The sequence below is a fragment of the Haemaphysalis longicornis genome, unplaced genomic scaffold (assembly GCF_048455015.1).
Source record: "Haemaphysalis longicornis isolate Haplotype H1 unplaced genomic scaffold, Haemaphysalis longicornis Haplotype H1 scaffold_1, whole genome shotgun sequence".
Classification (NCBI taxonomy): domain Eukaryota; kingdom Metazoa; phylum Arthropoda; class Arachnida; order Ixodida; family Ixodidae; genus Haemaphysalis; species Haemaphysalis longicornis.
The window spans coordinates 12,175,051-12,193,576 of NW_027526203.1; the positions used below are offsets into that span (position 1 = coordinate 12,175,051).

Genomic DNA, 18,526 nt, shown 5'->3' on the forward strand with positions numbered 1-18,526 from the left:
TCGTTGACCTTCCACTGGAGCTGAAGCCACCCCCCGAGCGCTGCGCCCTGCTGTGAGATTCTCGAGTGGCCGTACTTCGGATCCAGGAGGGCGACCCGCGCTCCATCCTGGTGCGGGATGTGCGGGACAAGGTGGCACGGCTGGCCCAGCGGGGGACTCGCATGCGGCGGCAGTGGCTGCCAGGGCTGGAGGGCAACGAGAGGGCAGGCGAACTGGCCGCCGACGCCCACGAGCTGCCCCCTTCGCAGCTGCGGATGACGCCCTTCTGCTGATACAGCTACCTGTACGGGCCCAGCACCCGGACCCGAGGTTGGCCGCTGGAGAGGCCCCACCACCCGTCCGGGCCACACGGATGCCCAGACATCAACGCTCGGCTGTCCTGCGCCTACGCGTGGGGTGCGTGTTGACAGCCGAGCGAAAACACCGCCTAGCGCTCATCGATGACCCGTCGTGTCAGCACTGCCGGGCTGCTGTCCAGACCCTGCCACATCTGGTCGTGGAGTGCCCCCAGTTTGTGGCAGGGAGGACCGAACTGTTGGCCGCCTTCGGGGGAGGGGCTCGGCCCATGAAGAATTTCTGTGGCCGCCAGGCAGTGCCAGAGAGCGGGACGGAGTCCATGAGGCCCTGGAGTCCTACCTAGATGCCTCAGGACTCCTCCCGGCTCTCCGCTTTCTCCCAATATAAACTACACGGTGTGTGTGTGGGTGCTTTGTTTTCTTGTTTTTTTAGTTTTTTTTGTCTTCGTGTTTTAGTGTTTACCTTGTATATATTGTACATATATGTCCTGTTAGACCTGTATATTTGTATATATGTATCCTGTCCTTCTCTCTATCCTCCCTTTCCTGTACAACTGTTTTCCCCATTCCCCACACCCCCCCACACCAGCAGGCGTTCGGTGTCCACCCTTAGGTGAGACAAACTACGCCTGCTGGTGGTCTTTCCTTTCCTTGTTTACAAAAAATTCATTCATTCATTCATTCATTCACGATCTTCTGAGCGATGCTCTGAAGAAAGTTGTCTCTCTCTTCGTGTGTTGCAAACTTGTGGGGGAAACAGCTTGAAATTATTCGGACGTGTCAGAATCCGGCAACAATTACTGAATTACTGCGCTAGAAATCGGGGGATTTCAGCGCAGGCACTGCTGCCTCTGACTAGCAGAGTTTAGCACACGACAGTGGCGCGAGTCCCTGAGCCGACGTCAGAGCCAGGGGCGCCACTCAAATATCTCACCGCCAATAACGTGCAATTTTTTGCGTTTATTTTTGGTTATTTACATGAGGATACTATTATGAGTAGACCTTTGTGATTGTTTGTCGTTAGTGAATTTTTCGGGTGTAGCCCGAAAGAACCCATTCCCGTTTGACCCCTTCCCGTTTGAACCCATTCCCGAAACGCCCTTCCCGCTTGACCCGTCCCGTGTGCGCTCGTTCCCGAAACGACCTTCCCGTTTGGGCGCTTCCTGTTTCAGCCCGTTCCCAAAACGCCCTTCCCGTTACAACCCGCTCCCAAAGCGCCCTTCTCATTTGAACCCGCATTGTTGCAAACCATTTGAATTTCTGAAAATATGCGTTACCGTCTTCGAAACTGTTCCCCAAAATGTGCTTACAAGCAACGGGTCATGCACTAAAAACTTGTATGCACCAAATTTTCCGGAATCGACCGGTATTTCCGGCCGATAAAAGTTTCCGAATGCCTTAGATCGATACTGCCCTCTTGACACAAAATTTGTAGTGGCGAAAGTGTACTATAAAGATACCCAATATCTTGAGGAATGCACGCATTGGATTTTTCTGCAGTTGGTGTTCGTACGTGCGGCTGAAATTTATTTATCAGCCGCTCTTATGCTCATTGTTTGGAGCGTACTTTGTCTTCAGGTTCGAGAGATCTATAGATCAAAGATGTCCGTAGGAGAGACTTTAAAAAAAAAGGCAAAAAGATGTGCACAAATCTGATAATTGGCTACAAATGCCTTTCCTACGTGAGTAATGGGCAGATATTTTTATTTACTGATACTTTACGGCCTGGTCGGGCTCATGCAGGAGTGAACATAAAAGCACATCAGTATTGGTTGGCGTAGTTTAAAAACGCCCCACACAAATAAGTAAAAGACATAAATATGTAAAAGACGCAAAGGGGTCCGAACAAGGATATGCAATAACACCGTTAGGCGGGCTAGTTGGTACTCAGAATTCAAGGGTTGTTAGGTAGTGTATGTATATATATGTGTTGTTTAAGAAATAAATTTCAGTTGTTAGTCTGCGCTGGTCTTCGTGTTCCTTGTTCTATCTGTCCTAGTCTTACGCTGCGCAAAAATTCAGCATGAACAAGGATATGCATTCGTAATGTATTCCAATTTTAAAATACGACGATTCAACCAGAACACATATTTACAATACGTGGGGAAAATTCTTCTAACGATACCGAGTTCATTGTTCGTTCAGTTAACGTATTCCAGTAAGAAATTGCACGAGGAAACGAAGAGAACTTTCGAATACTAATTCAGCTGATTGGCTGCCTAAGTCTTACTATGATGTCTTCTGGCTGAACGTCTGAAAGGCCCTTGGAGGTAGTATTCCCGCGACAATTTTAAGTTTCTGTAGTAAAGAAAATGTAGGCTAGAGACGACCCTGCACTGCTTAGGTTTTTGAAGGTTTGCCCTATTATGCAAATTGAGTACGCTAGAGTGACGGGAATAAACAGAATCAATAAAACGCAAAGCTAAGTTAATAATTTTCGCCGCTTCTCATGACTGATTTTTTTATAGCCAGATGTGGCATATGTATCCAGATACATAGGGTTACTTTATTTTTATACACCTTTTTATCTTTTATAGTTTTCATCTGTTTCTTTTCGACATTGATCTACACTTGCGCTAATATAACGATTAAATGTGTTAGCCCGCCAAATACGATTTCTTTCAAAGTGAGGGTGTTTTTGCGATTTTTTATTTGTGCTTCCGCGGCGCTTTTCTGGGATTTTTGGTTTTATCATTTTTTGGTTTGTTAATTTAAGACTTGTTTGTTAATTTAAAATATTTGCTTATTAATTTGTTAATTGTTAATTTGTTTGTTAGGCTTTGTTAATTAAAAAAATTGTTAATTGGTATGACTTGAATTGTAACCAAATTTCGTCGTCTGTAGATTCAAAAAGTGAAGCCCAGGTTTGAAAAGCAGTCAAGGACTCTGGATGTGCTGAGCATGCTATCGCAGCGACAAACGGAAATAAATGAAAAATAATATGAAAATGTTTTTTATAACATTTCATAAACTGGGTACGTTATTCCGGGACCGGGCTAAATAAATAGGAAAATACGAAACGGCAAGGTTCTTTCGCCCCGGTTTGAAATGGGAAGGAACAAACGGGAAAGTTGAAATGGGAACGGGTTCAAACGGGAACGGGCCAAGTGGGAAAGGGCGAAACGGGAGGTCGTTTTGCGCCGGGTTCAAACTGGAGGGAACAAGCGGGAAGGGTGCAATGGGAATGGGTTCAAACGGGAACCTCCCAATTTTTCTGGGCGTTTTTTACTTCCCCAATTTACTTCAGTGTATTTTGTTCATTTCTGTCCTATTTACTTGTGTTTTTGAGAAATCGGGACTGTGTGACGTCACAACCGAGTGCTTATGACCCCCGAAGTCACCAGCGAGAAGACGCGAAATATTGAAGGCGCCGTTGCTTGTCATTGCTGTCCCTTCATTGCCCATGGACGACAATCGGCAGCTGCACGAGGCCGTTTTCTTCTGGAGGACCCCCTTGGGTAATGTGTCGCTTTGGGAGGCCCATTTCATCGGACCCAGTGAATAGGTTTAGATTAGGTTGCATTCAGAGTTGATGACACAACCATTGCTGCCAGTACGACCGCAGCGCACCACTTCGGATTGTGCTTCGATTGATTATTTCATAGCCTTAAGGAGTGTCTGGTCCCGCTCTTTCGTGCACTCGTGGTGCGGATTTAGCTCCTGCCGCCGCCCACAATGCAGAGCGCCAGCACGGAGGCTTGATGCGTTCTTTGCACCATTAGATGTGAGTGTAACAATGAAGGTGTGTGAACTGTCGCTGTTCCGAAGACACATGCAGCTGATTGGGCAGGTTAGAGGAAGGTTTGAGAGGCTAATGTGCTTGCTTACACAACTTTGGGAAACTATGAAATGGAAAGAAAATTTGTAGAGTAGTGAGGTCCGCACAACACCTCAACATGACGCCACGTGAGTGCAAAAATAAAGAGAAAGGGAAGAAAAACGACACGGATAAAGAGACGCAAGTACGATGTAGCAGTAAAGGAGGTGTGAATGCGCATCATCTACCTACGCCAAGTTTTCGCTTTCAAAGCACGTAAGCAGGCTTAAGTGCCCCGAGAAATTATTTCTGGTGTGCTGTATTTGGACAAATAAACGGTGGGGTGATTCTAGCAACCATTACCACAAAAGTTGGTGTTTTTTAAGCGTCTGCGCGATCTGGCTTACCGTTTAAAAGGAAAGTCCCTGAGTTATTGGTATGGTAGCTTTCTTGATCTCACTGATGGTGGTGTCGTAATACACACTGCAGAAAGCCAAGTTTACAAAGTTTACAGAATGGGAGGGTACATTATTATTGTGATGATGATGCAACAACAAAAATAACGCTTCCCTTTGTCGGAACCTTACCTGGGTGCCTCGCGTTATGTAATAGGTCTTTCAGATTGCGGTGTCAGCTTTCTTATTTCCGAACAAGCGCCGCTGTTACAAGCATAAGTATCATGTAAGAAAAAGGGACCGTACTAAAACATAAAATCACCACTGTACCCAATCTTGAATAATGGCTTCCATAGCGCTTGTGGTTAAACGTTTTTTTAATGCTTGTTACCCTTTCCAGTTTGAGAGCCAGTCTCGAACATATTGTTGGGCCCTTTCCATTTAAAGAAAAAGAATACAGCCTTCCGGAAATACTCGCTGACTGGACGGGCATCAATGTCCGAGTGATGGACTGCCATCCGACACCTCCATCTAATCTAAAGGAACACCGTCATCGTTTTCGACGGAGAAATACCGAATACCATGGGCATCCATAGTCAGATCTTTGGACGTACGCTGCAGCACATACCAGAAGAAAACTCCGGCCCAACAGTCAATGGAGACGTGTTCAAGGGTTTCCGGTTTCTTTCTTGCATCCATGTCTTCACATGGAGTGTACCCGTATGTAGTTTAAAGAAACATGTTTCACTATCCGGCGCATGTGGCATTTTTAGCCGTGTTAAAACATATCGAACTCGGCCTGCAGACTACACTGTTCTGTACATAAGAACCGGAAGAACACTATCGGAGACATCCCTGTAAAGTCGTTTTCTAGGCCCTGCGTTCCAGTAATCTAACGAAAAACTCACACCTAGAAAACTAAATGAGTTCACAGCTTCTTTTAGATAGCCAAAACTACCTCCCGGCAAACAGAACATCGTAACTATTAACTCAGGCAAAACTCTGCCTAATCGAACTTGACAAACAGTGCGCAAAATAAAAAAAAGCGGTTGACCAAGTGTCGTAAAAAGAAATGTGTTAACTCTAACCCCCATCACGAACGCGTCGGAAGAGGTTTGTACGACTCGTCCGCTCCCAGGACGAACTTCAAATAAATAGCGCAAAAAACACGGTGAAGCTTATGAACGCCTATTTCACTATTATGCAATTCGGGACGCTCAGCAATTCCTTTAGGGATTTGTTGCGCAGGTGTTGGCTTTAGCTGACTCAGGCACCACTAGCGCATTCTCTCTTCACAGTTCAAACTTCCTCCGTATAATGACGACGATGGTCTAACCACTACGATAGAGCGGGGGGGGGGGGGGGGAGGGGGCTCAGCTTTTTCGTGAAGTTAGTGGTGTCTTAGTTTGGACTTGCAAAGTGCAACAGGCAGTTTGCACTTTGACGTTCATTGCAGCGGCTTTGGCAATTCTCCATTTGAGTTTGTCACGCAAGGAAGCTTCGCGCTTCCACAATCGTCGTCGTTAGATGGAGGGGATTTGTTGCTTCTTTTATTAGTTGCTGAATGCCTGGATAAAGAAAAGAAAACTTGCTAAAAATAAAGCGAAGACCACAACGATAAGGCAGTATAAGTGTACAGGAAAATTTTGTCGTGTTAATGGTGCTCCCACTTCTAAAACAGTACGCACCAACTTGCCCAATAATGTGTCTAGGTATAACTTTTAAAAGCAAAACTGTTTAGCACATCCTCATTTTTCGTGTCCACAGTTAAAAAAATTCCCCGCATTTCCCCGAGGGGAAGAATGTGAAAGTGCGAATGCACGAGTTGAATTTGCGCGGTTCGGTAATGTTCGCGAAAGAGAGATCACACACACACACACACACAACTACAAAGAAAGAAATATGCATTTATTCACAGACACCTATTTGTGTTGTCGTTGTACTTGATTGCTAGAGCGGATCTCAGCTTTGAAATTTCGTGTCAGTACTCCTTTAAGCAGGTGCATTAGCCCTTCTCACGCCCGATTCTTGGCCAATCCCCCACGTGGGTATGTGCCATGTCAGCGGCCAGGCAGCGCGCGCCCATCTCCACCCGTTGCCAAGGAAAACGAGGAGATTCCTGGCCAATTTCCCACGCGGGTATGTGCTATGTCAGCGGCCAGGCTGCGCGCGCCCATCTCCACGTGCGCGGACATCGCCGGTGGACGCAGGTTCAGGGTCGCTTAATTAATACCCCTGTCACACGGGCAATTCCAATCGCGATTGAGTCGATCCGGATCGAGCTCAATCCGGATCGGACGCATGCTACACGGCAGTTTCAATCGCGATCGAGCTCGATCCCGCTCGAACTCAATCCTGGTTTCTCAAGCGCGATCGAGGCTTCCAAGCGCGATCGAACGAACGCGGCGATACTCTCGTCCCCGCTGAGTAATGGCACAGAATGTGACAACTTCAACTAACGCCACAAATTGTGTCAAATAACTTGACCCTAATAAGCGCGAGGCAATATTTACATAGTTACGTATACCTACGACCGCGCGAAGTTACCAGACGCCGGCCGCAAGTACATTGTTAGCGCCATCTGGCGTACACTAGTGCAACCGGTGCAACTTCTCGATCGCGATTGAAACGGGCCGTGTAGCAGCTGCAGTACGTCGAGCGCGCTCGAAAACTCGATCGCGATTCACTTCAATCGCGATTGAAAGTGCCCGTGTGACAGGGGTATAAGAAGTGCATTGCACTTAAAATACGAAGAAACTGCTGAGCGCGCACAAGTGAGCGCAGGCCCCGCGGTGACCGCACGGCAAATAACAAAACCAAGAAAACACCGAGCACTCGTGTGTGCGTGCCTTGCGGCGACCACCCAGTATCACCGGCGCACTTTTGCAAGCCAAGCGTAGCAACTTCGGGAGATTGGCCACGACTGGCCAGAAAAACTCCAGCGTTCGCGGTAATCGTGACAACACTTGCTCTGCTGACACTCTCACATGCGGGAAGCTCACATTTATAGCAACAATGATGGAGTAAAGGTCGCTTCAGTCGTTTCAGTAGCGAAGAAACAAATCGGCTGCAATCGTGGACATAAACCTTCGTGATGGTCGTTAAGGTTGCGTACAGCTTCGCTATTTTCGAGTCTTATGCTTAGTGTGAACTTTCTTCTCATTTTTTTGACTGAACAGGATGGCGATTCTGTTTGGAATACTTAGGTGGCATTTTTTATTTGTTTTAGAGAGTCGTACTAGCTCGCGCCTCCTCATAAAGAATTCATCCTTTTCTTCGTTCTGATCGCTTGAGCAAGTTGTGTCTAACATGAAGGGACCATGATGGCATGATAACTGCGGCCACGAGGATTACTGCGTTAGAAGAGGCGGCTGTTGGTCTTGTTGATGAACCTACTAGCGATGATGGGATAAACACCGAGGACGAGTTATTGATGCGACAGCATTATTAGGCTCATTTTTCGGTTTCCCCGTGCCTGCTAGCCTTATGATATCAGCCGTTCTCATCAGACGGCCGCGGAAATACGTCATCGATGCCACCCGGAAACTATATACGATTGAGACAGCGAGATGTGGCTGTTTACCTAAATTTAAAATATGAAACTATGGCAACTGAAGTGTGGAAACGAGAACAACGATACTACGGCGAGGACGAAAGAAAGGAAACACGTTTCTAGCAGGTGCCGCGCCTGCGCAGTGAAGTTCGTTCTAAGCCCTGTCGGCGGTAGAATTCGCGGGAGACACGGTGAGCAGTCGTGCCCACAAGTGGTGCCATCACACCAAAGCACCTCCCCAATGCAAGATAAAAAAATGAAATTTTCTACAATTCACATTCCAAAGCCGCACCTCAGTTACGATGCGCACAGTAATGGAGGCCTCTAGATTAATTTCTACAACGTGGGGATCTTTAACGTGCACTCAGATCTCGACACACTGGGGTTTTACTGCAAAGCAGTTTATGTCTACCCGACCCCAGTTTTCATTTCGGCGTCATCGATTTACTCGGCGCCGCTAAAGAACTCTCCTCACCACCGCTGACACCTCTTTCACAAATATTTTCCCGCTCGCCTCCACTGATGCCCCTTTGACAAGTTGCGCCGTCAGCAGCTTTAAAGCGGTATGCGGTTATCAGATGATAGCGAAAAATAAACAGAAGAACGGATGGGCATAAAAAATGCACTGACGAATACTGCACTCCCTAATATGAAATTTGTGCGCAGTGCGAGCTGCAGTCTTCTCAGTCACGGCGCATTTCTGCTGCATCTCAGGAAGTGTTCGCGTGATCAGTTAGCGGATGGCAGCGTGCGTTACTCTACTGCTACTTCGCAGTGCGCCGCCGCAGCCGGTCAGCATGTTGCAAATCGTGTTTGAACCTAACGCGCGAATGTCACGTGGTTCGGATTATAACCGCACAAGGAAGCAGCGAGAGTGTTGTTGCATATCGTGTTTGAACCTCCGGCGAAAACGTCACGTTGTTTGGATTAGCGGAGAATGGAAAGCGTCTGGGGAAAGTGCCAGGAGAAAGGCGCTCGTTAGTGGCGACACATGAAACGTGTGATGGAAAGTTAGTGAGAGAGATGACGCCGCAGCCGCACGTGTCGTACTCCACTTCACCCTTCGCTAGACGCTCCTCTCCGTTTTCTTTCTTTCGTCGCTGCTGCGTTTGCTTACTCGGTTACACGGCCATAAACAGACGCCCCTCTGCGAAGCCCAGGTAACGGCTGCCAAATAGCTTCCCCCTAAAACGACCGAAACCCGTCGTCGCCGTTTCCACTCAAATTCCCTTCGCCAAGTAGCTGCGAATCCCTCCCGGTAGAAGAGAAACTTCACCAGTTGGAACGCCGGCTTCAGCCAATATTTCTTTTTCAGCTTAAAAGGCCTTCCCAGCGACATTTTCGCCGGTGTATTTCACGCCTAAGTATGCGCCATCAGCGGTTGCCGGTTTATGCGTGCACGGTTTGTGCGTAGAAAAAGGGGGGAGTGCACGCACAGCTGGACTTCATGCCGCTACCCATGAAATGCTAGTTGTGATGGCGCTTAGATGCCAAAATTACATGGCTCATAGCGGTTAGTCGGCTGTCCTCCTCAGTCGAGTGGTTCGGGGTTCCACAGACATCTTACACACAGGGTAAGATAAATAAGAAGGGAAGGAAAACAGACAGCCACATGTTTGTGCGCGAGAATAGAGCTGAAGCGCTTCCAGGTTTTAAATCGTTACGGGACAGATGCATGCCATTGATTTAGAAGAAGAAGAGCAAGAATCGAAGCGTTGGCCCGAACACAAGCGCGAATGGGTGCAGAAACAACGGAAAGCTGCTGGCACCACCGTTACCGCCTCGAGTTCAGCTCGTGGAGTAGTGGCGAATCCCTCCCGGATGGACAGTAAATTACCAACGCCGGCGTGAGCCAATATCACTTCTTCAGAGGGCTTTCAGGGGATATTTTTGATGGCGTCTATCACTTCTAAGTACAATCACATGACCGGTTGCCGGTTTATGCTTTCGCAGGTTTTTAGCGGAGAATAGTTGGGGGGAGGGCATGGAGGCGTGCACGCACAGCTATAGGTTTTATACCCGTACTGATGGATGGCGTGTCCGTTGTGCATGCCCGCAGTATCACTGTCCTCCTTTCCAAAATCTGGTTGCCGCTGCACAGTATGCCGTTTCGGGCGATCCCTCGTATCTTGATGCCTCAGTTTTAGTTTCCGGTTTGCGGCGGTGACGTACTTCCGTGGACGCTTGGTGAGCTCGGCTGATAGCGGATAGCCAGCAGGCACGGAAAAACCGAGAAATGAGCCTAATAACGCTATGGTGTTAACCAGTCCGTCAAGTTCGATCCCGGGTAAGTTGAGTTAGATACATGATAAGAGGGTACATTTGTTTCAACGTCGTTATCCATTTATGTCACATAAAGCCTACAAACGCTGGTTGGACCCATAGCCAAAGGCTAGTTAGTGGATGGTGCAATGACAAAAAGGCAAATATAGGTCACAGGTACATTGTGCATTGTAATCATTAGCATAATATACACGTCTACTGAGTAGAGAAGTTATTTTCTCTTATTATACAATAGGAAAACTTATACACAAAAAAGAAACTACATGTGCGCACACAATCAACAAAATCTAACAGTGCACTCAACGGGCACACCCGGAATCCTAACAGAGGGAATACAAGAGACGCGTTATCTATCAAAGGGTTTATTAAACAAAACATTAGTGCTGTTCCACTCTGTGAAGAAGGATGATTTGCAAAGCTGGACGCAGCCCACTGAGTGCACGAAACAAAACAAGTTTATCCTAATTTGCGATGAAGCATACTTCCTAGCCTATTAGCTCAATGAACCTCTGAAGGATCCAAGCTTTGTTCTTGCAGATAAACATGGAACTGCCTGTGTCCCTTGCGCGTAGTAAGCATCTTACTGTTTGTGTAAGGCCGGGTTCAGACTGTTGCTGCAACTGTCGTAATGCCTTTAAAGAATGATGTCATTTCACGCCTCAGCCAACCGAACTGCATGACGTGGCATTTTGTTACATTATAGATCACGATACGGATTTTGCGTCGGTACTCTCAATATAACCTAACACACAAACCCAATCCGCTCTACCACTATAAGGACTCCGGACAGGTGCCATTAGGCAGTTTAACGTCCGCGTTTAAACCTCGCACCAGCACAACGGATATGCAGTCCATCAGTACGGGCATGAAACCTGTAGCTGCGCCTGCACGCCTCCCCCCTCCCTCTCACTATTCTCCGCTAAAATCCTGCGAACTCATAAACCGGCAACCGGTCATGTGCCTGTACCTAAAAGTGACAGACGACATCGAAAATATCCCCTGAAAGCCCGCTGAAGAAGTGATATTGGCTCACGCCGGCGTTCCAAGCGGGCAATTTGCTGTTCATCCGGGAGGGATTCGCCGCTATTCCACGAGCTGAACTTGAGGCGGTAACGGTGGTGCCAGCAGCTTTCCGTTGTTTTTGCACCCATTCGCGCATGTGTTCGGGCAAACGCTTCGATTCTTGCTCCTCTGCCTCCAAATGAACGGCATGCATCCGTCCCATAACGATTTAAAACCTGGAAGCCCTTGAGCTCTATTCTTGCTTACAAACATGTGGCTGTCCGTTTTCCTTCCCCCTCGTATGCATCTTACTGTGTGTGTGAGATGTCTGTGGAACACATCAACCGACACCCGAACCACTCGATTCAGAAGCACAGCCGACTAACCGCATTGAGCGATGTAACGTCGACATCTAAATGCCAGCACAACCGCCATTTTATGGCTAGCGGCATGAAGCCTAGCTGTGCGTACGCGCCCATCTTTTTCTACCCGCGAACCGTGCACGCATAAACCGGCAACCGGTGATGGCGCATACTGAGGCGTCAAAGGCACCGGCGAAAATGTCGCTCCGGAGGCCTTTCAAGCAGAAAAAGAAATATTGCTCAAGCCAGCGTTTCAACTGGAAAGTTTCTCTTCTACTGGGAGGGATTCGCAGCTACTTGGCGAAGTGAATTTGAGTGGAAACAGCTACGGCGGGTTTCGGTCGTTTTAGGGGAAGCCCTTTGGCAGCCGTTACTTGGGCTTCTCTACTGTTACGAAACAGGCGCAACCATGTCGGCAAGAAGTTGCGACAAGCCGCGTCAGACGCTTTGCTCTCACGCATTTCAAAACTTCGGCGGCTGCCTGCGAGGCTCGTCTCCACGCTCTTCAAGGACACAGATGCCCCGTCGATCGCAACGGAGTCCTCCTCTCTCCCCTCTCTCGGACTCAACGTGCCCGAGGCTATGAACGGCTTACGAACTCTGGAAAGAGTGTTGTGCGTGTTCCCGCTTGTTGCGTTTGACCGTTATCGCTTTTGGGTATAAATAGAGCTGCCCAAGCGTTGTAAACCATTCCTGTTAGAGCAGCGAATCGATGTTGTCGCTCAGCTCGAGTCCTTTATTGTAACCTCGCCCGTTCGGGGCATTGTTCTTTGGCTTCGGCTCACCTCTCGCTATGAAGTAAACAGTTACGTTAGCCTACGGCTTCTGGACTTCTTCACGGCTGCAACAGCGGCTGGCCGCTCGCATCATACACGCTACCACTCGTATGTCGGAGGCCACGGAGCTCGAATCGGGTGCCCCCGCCCGGTCCCAACAACTGGTTGGCAGCGGTGGGATGGCAACTTCGTAACACCTGAAGCCAGCGGTGCGAGACCCAACACCACGGACGTCAAGGCGGCTTCGGACTTCGCAGAATTCACGGCGGTCAAGGGTGAGTGCGGGACTTTTCTTCACCGAGTTTTACCAGGCTTCTGAGGATAGCTGGTATGGCGTGTGTTTTTGTCGCGTGGGTTATTCGCGCAAAACATTTTTGGAGCAGTGGGAAAGCAGTACTCTAGACCGGCCATGAATTTGAAGGCGTTGAAAAAACCGCAGTTGTTGGAGCGTGCAAAAGAGTTGCGCTTGGATGTTACGGACGCGCTGAGAAAGCCAGAGCTGATACGGGCTATACTCGCTGTTGGTGCTGACGATGAGGAGCTGTCGGAATGCATTGAGCGGATCAATGGCAGGGAGACCGCGAAACGTCAGGCCGCAGAGGCTGAGCGCCAGCGTGAGGAGTTCGAGAGGCAGAAACGAGAGCAGGAACGCGAGGAAAGAAAGCGAGTAGAGGAGCTCGAGTGGCAGAAAAAAGAGCAGGAACGCAAGCTCAAGCACGAGGCAAAGATGCGATGGTATGACCTCGAACTCGAGCACCTTGAACAGGAAAGAAGGGAGCTCGAGGGAGAGAGACTCCAACGGGAGAACAAGAACCTAGAGCACAAAATTCAACTCGAGCAGGAAGAATCGAAGCCTGAGTTAGAATTGTTGCTAGAAAAAGACGTCGTTGTCGAGGAAAGCACCGTGCCAGCGCTGCCAGTAGCAGACGCTCGGGAGCGCGAGTCGGAGGCGACGGTTGCAGCCCAGCAGCGCGTCAAGGTTGCTGAGAGAGATAACGACGGTGCATTAGCTCGGACTGTCGGCAAAGGCGGCAGAGGGCAGTGCGTGTCCACTGAGTGCGATAATGTGTCGGCGTTTGTTTTGGAAATCTCGGCGGAGTGTTCGGACCACGGAGCAAGATATAAAGAGGAGCGCCGACTGTGGCCCAGAAAAATTCTTTTGCTCGAGCCGATAATGTCCACGCGCCGCCGGCCGCCCAGCTTTCCCTTTGCTCTCTTCCTCCTTCGTTTGCCCTCTCGTCGCTGTGCCTCTGTACATGGCTCTTCCCTTCTTCGCTCTCCCCAGAGGCGTCGTTTCTTTCGCAACGACGCCTGTCGTATGCCAGTCCTACTATGCAGGAGGGATGCCTGCACGCGCGGAATTTAAACACCCGTGCGCAGCCGGACTAGACGGCGCAGATAATCGCACGCCACCGCATACATGGTGATCGCTTATTCCCTATCGGGGGGCGTTTATTCTGACATTATGAAAACCGGCTAAAAATATTGTACTAACCCAGCAGATGTAAGACGCAACTGAACGACGACGACTTTAGAATCACCAAAGAATGAGCAAGAGTAATAAGAAACGCCACAACATGCAGTCTAGCGTGATTCTGCTTACGACAAACCGATGCAGCGCAAAAATTACCCTCTGTTGTTGGCCCGCTCTCCGGCCGCCTGCTTAATTATTTATGCCGCTTCTGCGCACGAACAATGTTTACAAGGCGAGAAAGTTGAGGCAACTTTTATAATCGCTAGTGATCAGAACCAGTTGCTCCTTTCGCCTTTTGTAAAACCTGTTGAAACACAGCCGAATTGGTGTTCACAAATTTACACACGGAGTCACATTTTCGGCAAGCACTGCGCAAACGGTAGTGTTTGTATAGCAGCCATATGTCTATATGTGCGCCCTACATTTTGTTTTCCCGCCATGCAAACCAATCCTTAAAGGGACACTGAAGTGATTTGTAAACATTGCGGGATTACTAGCGCAAATTGTAGTTCGGAGTCCGTAGGCCTTGTTTCGACCACTCTGGCCGCGTTTACGCGAATTTATTTAGTAGAAAAATCAATTCGAAAATGCTGTCCTCCTCTCTTTACGCTCGCCCATTTTCTGTGGCGTTTTCATGTGACGTCAGCAGGAGATGAGCTGGAAAATGGCTGCGCTACTGCACGGTTCGCCGACCAGCCGACCTACCGATCGAGTCAGTCGGCCCAGCGTTTCGTCCGCCGGCCGCCGACGGGCCGTCGCTATTCGCTCGCTCAATTTAAACTAAGCCACAACACCTTTGTGAATGAAAGAATGTGCCTTTGTTTACTTTGTTAGTTTGTACACTGTGTCAAACTCAGTGTCCGGGTCGCTCCACACAAGCGCTGCACAAGTGCACATGCGACGCCTCGCTGACTTTACGCTAGTAGGAAAATATAAGGCCAATTGAAGGCGGGAGAAGAGTCAGCGAAGTCAATATAGGTGCTATGAAAATAAAATCAACTGAAACTTTTACCGTACAGCGCAAAACTAGGGAGCAGGAAGCATTTTTTGCGCTGGGTAAACAAGCACCGCGGTCAGCAGCACGACCGCACATCTGCGAACGCTTTTCCGTCAAAGAAATGCAATTGCTAGACGTGAGATATTGTGGGAGTTTGGGGGACGCTTACTGCAGGAGCGCTTTACAACAAATAGTCACACAAAGTACTTGAAATGCTTAAAATAAATAAAAGTGTAAACTGATTATATATTATAGACTTTATATATCCACTTCGACCAGTGCCGGCACCACCGGGTTCTACAGGGAGATAGCGAGCGCGGTGGCTTCACTTCAGACGCGTTTTTCTTGGGAATACCTGCTCGCTGTGAAGCCGCGAAAGTTATACTGGGACCTAGTTGCTCAGACACTGCCACCACCCCTGTACCGTCAGCCACCGGTCCCTCATGGTGGAGGCGATGTTCTCAAGCGAGTCAGGCAATCCCCCATCCCAGTCGGCACAAAAGATTTTTTCTTCCGTTTCCACGCGGCAGTGTTGCCAGTCATGGCGCGTCAGCAGGAGCGGGGCTTCTTCCTCCCCTGGGGCGCCGGATGCCTCCTGTGTGGCAAACCGGAAACCGCAGAACATGCATTCCTTGACTGCAACACGGCGATGTATTTCTGGCACGAAATACAAGCGTGCTTCAGAACATCGTGGAACGTCACTTGGCCGGGCCTCAAGTTCCTGTGTGTGGACACAGAGCACCCCGCTTTCCGTGATTGTGTCCTAGCCATCGGACTTCACTCCCTCTGGAAAGCGAGGGTAGATGCAGCGGAGTGCGCCCTCCACCCACAACCCGCATGGCGACACTTTCTGCGGGAGGTCCAATGGACGGTCAGCGCATTGGGCACATCTGACTGCGACCTGGAACTGCGAAGGAAGCTCGCCCGAGGCAGCCATGCGCTGAAGCGCTACAAAACAAATGAGGAAAGGCGCAGGCAGGGAAACGCCTAACCCCCAAAAAAAAAAAAAAGGGGGGGGGGGGGGGGGGGGCTGGAGCGTTCAACGGGCCAGCGTATCTACGTTGACCAAGTCCTCCTTTGAGAAACAGGAGAGATAGCGCCAGCCATAGGACACACACAATTCCTTTAGCCTTTGTTTTTGTAGAGCCTGTGCTGCTGTTTCTCATTGTCCTCCTATTTTTGTTTCGTGTCTCTTTGCCCCTTTTTTTTTGCTTCTCCTGGTTTCACGTTCGTTGTCACCTTGCCCGCCAAACATGTAACCGACACATCCACTGTCAGACCTGCTCCTGAACCATGTGTAACACTCGGCATGACGTGTATATTTATGTGTAAATAAAGTTATTGTTTCAGAAAAAAAAAAAAAAAAAAAAAAAGCCGGCTCGTGGCCTAGTGGTTTGAGGCGTTGGGATTGCTGTTTTGAAAGTCGCAGCGCAGGTTCAAATCCCCGAAAGTGCTTTTTTTTTTTTTTTAAGTTGATTTTTTTGTATGCCGCCGATGTTTTCTGGACTGAGTTCACCCTTTTTGGGCCGTAACGTTCACTGCTCCACGAGTGAGATCGCAGAACGCGCGCATACTAGCAATGACGCGCTAGCGAGTTCTCGTTGGCGTGCTGTTGCCACAAGCACCGACTGCTTGCGGGCAGTGGGCCCAGGCCTCAATCAGCACACCCTTGGCCTGGTGCGAACTAGCTTTTTACGAACAGACATGAGTGAGGCAAGCTCCGAATATGCGGGAAAAGCGCATGGCATTTGAGAGTCTGCGGTGACGCGGAGGGCGTTCATCCACTGCGTAGGCCTCGTCTAGTGATTTCTACGATTCCAAGCCGCCCTGGGAGGTTTATCTTAGACATTTGACAGCCGACAACATGGCAGAAGCGCGGTACGGCGATTACTGAGATATCGAGAATGGTCATCCAACAACGCCATCGGATGTCAAGCATGTTGTTTTACAGAACCGAAACCGAAACTTGTTTGATTGCTAACCTTGGGCATCGTCCAATCACGGTGCCCCCCCCTCCTGACGTCACAGCCTTTAGTTGGTGCGGCTGCCGCAAACCGCGCATGGTAGTTTTTCTTATTTCGCGCTTTGTAAAATAATTACCGATTTGTCAACCGGATAAACGATGAATAGTGTGTTAATTTGAGCCAGTCTACACAGTGCAAGCAAAAACGGGAGCTTGACAAATTCACTTCAGTGTCCCTTTAACGCATCTTTGCCGTGCCGTACGACCACTCAATTCCTTTGGGTTCGGGTTACCCAGAAGGTGGTGTCGAACAAGTTACTCAAGCCGTGCGAAGGAGGAGCGCAATGAACGCGAAGCGGCGCCAACGCAGGCCCAAAGCACTCCGTGCCCAAAACTACCGTGGCCGAAGCAGACGACAAAAGCCGACGGAATGCGTTCCGCCAACGCGCCCGCGGGCATGGAGGAAGAAAAATGTTAGGAGGGAGCATGACGTCAGGCGGCCCAGCTTCGGCAAGCCAACCTCCTCTGAAGCCGCTTTCTCCTCTCCTCGAGCTCTTCCCGCGCAATGCATTATGGAAAATCCACCACGCTCAGGCCCGCGGTAGCATTTAGTGGCTCCGGCAAGCTGCCGGTGAAGATGGAGGCGAGCGCCGTCGCCGAAGGCGCCGTACAAGATTGTTCGCCAGCGTTGCGCTCCAAGCTTCGTATCGTGGAAGCACTGCCGCTGTCGCTGTTCAAAGCAAGGCGAGACTTCGATCGCATTCTTAAGAAGCACCCACACGAGCTGCAAGCCGAATTTCACTTCTGACGTTGGATCGCTCGAACGCGCCGCCGTAAACATTCACAAGCATGGAGCGGCCAACAGCTGCGCGGTGTTTGCCAGGTGTGCTGTGACGTTTGCGTTTGGCATTCTGCTGTGTTATCGCGCGTAACGAGTGTCGTGTCGGCGGGGAGGTGGTGAGACAAGCTTTGGTTTCGCTCGCGCGCGCTTTTGCATACGTTCGCCTTTTCGGTGCTCCGGCGTGGTGGTACGTTACTTCAGTGCACTGGAAAACAAAGGGTTCAGAACCCTTATGTTGGGTGTGAACACCTCGCGTCGCAAGCAGTACGCCGGCTGTTTGTCCGCTGAGGACCGCTCGATCGGTGCGATACGAATATGAAAAAAAAAAAAAAAAAACGAATGCTAGATTACGCCTGGGAGGGACCTTGCTGAGTTGTGGACTGACTGCGCCTTGGCAATAAATGGTTAAAGAAAGGGTTGAAATGGTTTATCTTATTTTCAACTTTGCCTGAGCGGCAAAGTTGAAAAGATCATCTCCACTTCTGCACGCGGCGGCGGCACACAACTCTCCGACTGCGGCGTGAACTTCGACGGGTCCGAAAGATGTTTTCTGCCTCTCCCGTCCGACCACTTTGCCCGCGCGATCAGGCCGCTGCGCGTTTCGGGTTGCAGGCAGAGCTGGCGCGCGCAACGACTCGTCGCCGAAACTCGAATACGCGGACGGCCCGGCAACCAAACGAATAGACGCACGCACGCAGCGTCGGCAAAGGGCCACATGAGCCGAAAAGAACTACCGCTTGCCTGTCACGTGAATAGAACACCTCCCTTCAGTCTTTCCTTTTTATTTTTTATGACTAGGCTTCACAATTGTCACGTGACGCTCCCTC

The 18,526-nt window shown here is 49.5% G+C and overlaps 1 protein-coding gene across 1 annotated transcript in view; it reads right to left on the reverse strand.

The window, feature by feature from the left end:
* Positions 1 to 427: 427 nt before the first annotated feature.
* LOC144155261 (uncharacterized) overlaps positions 428 to 18,526 on the reverse strand; it is a 29,392-nt gene continuing 11,293 nt past the window's right edge. Inside the window, exon 3 of the mRNA XM_077686628.1 lies at positions 428 to 490. Within this exon, the coding sequence (XP_077542754.1) occupies positions 428 to 490 (63 nt within the window). The remainder of the gene's footprint in view (positions 491 to 18,526) is intronic.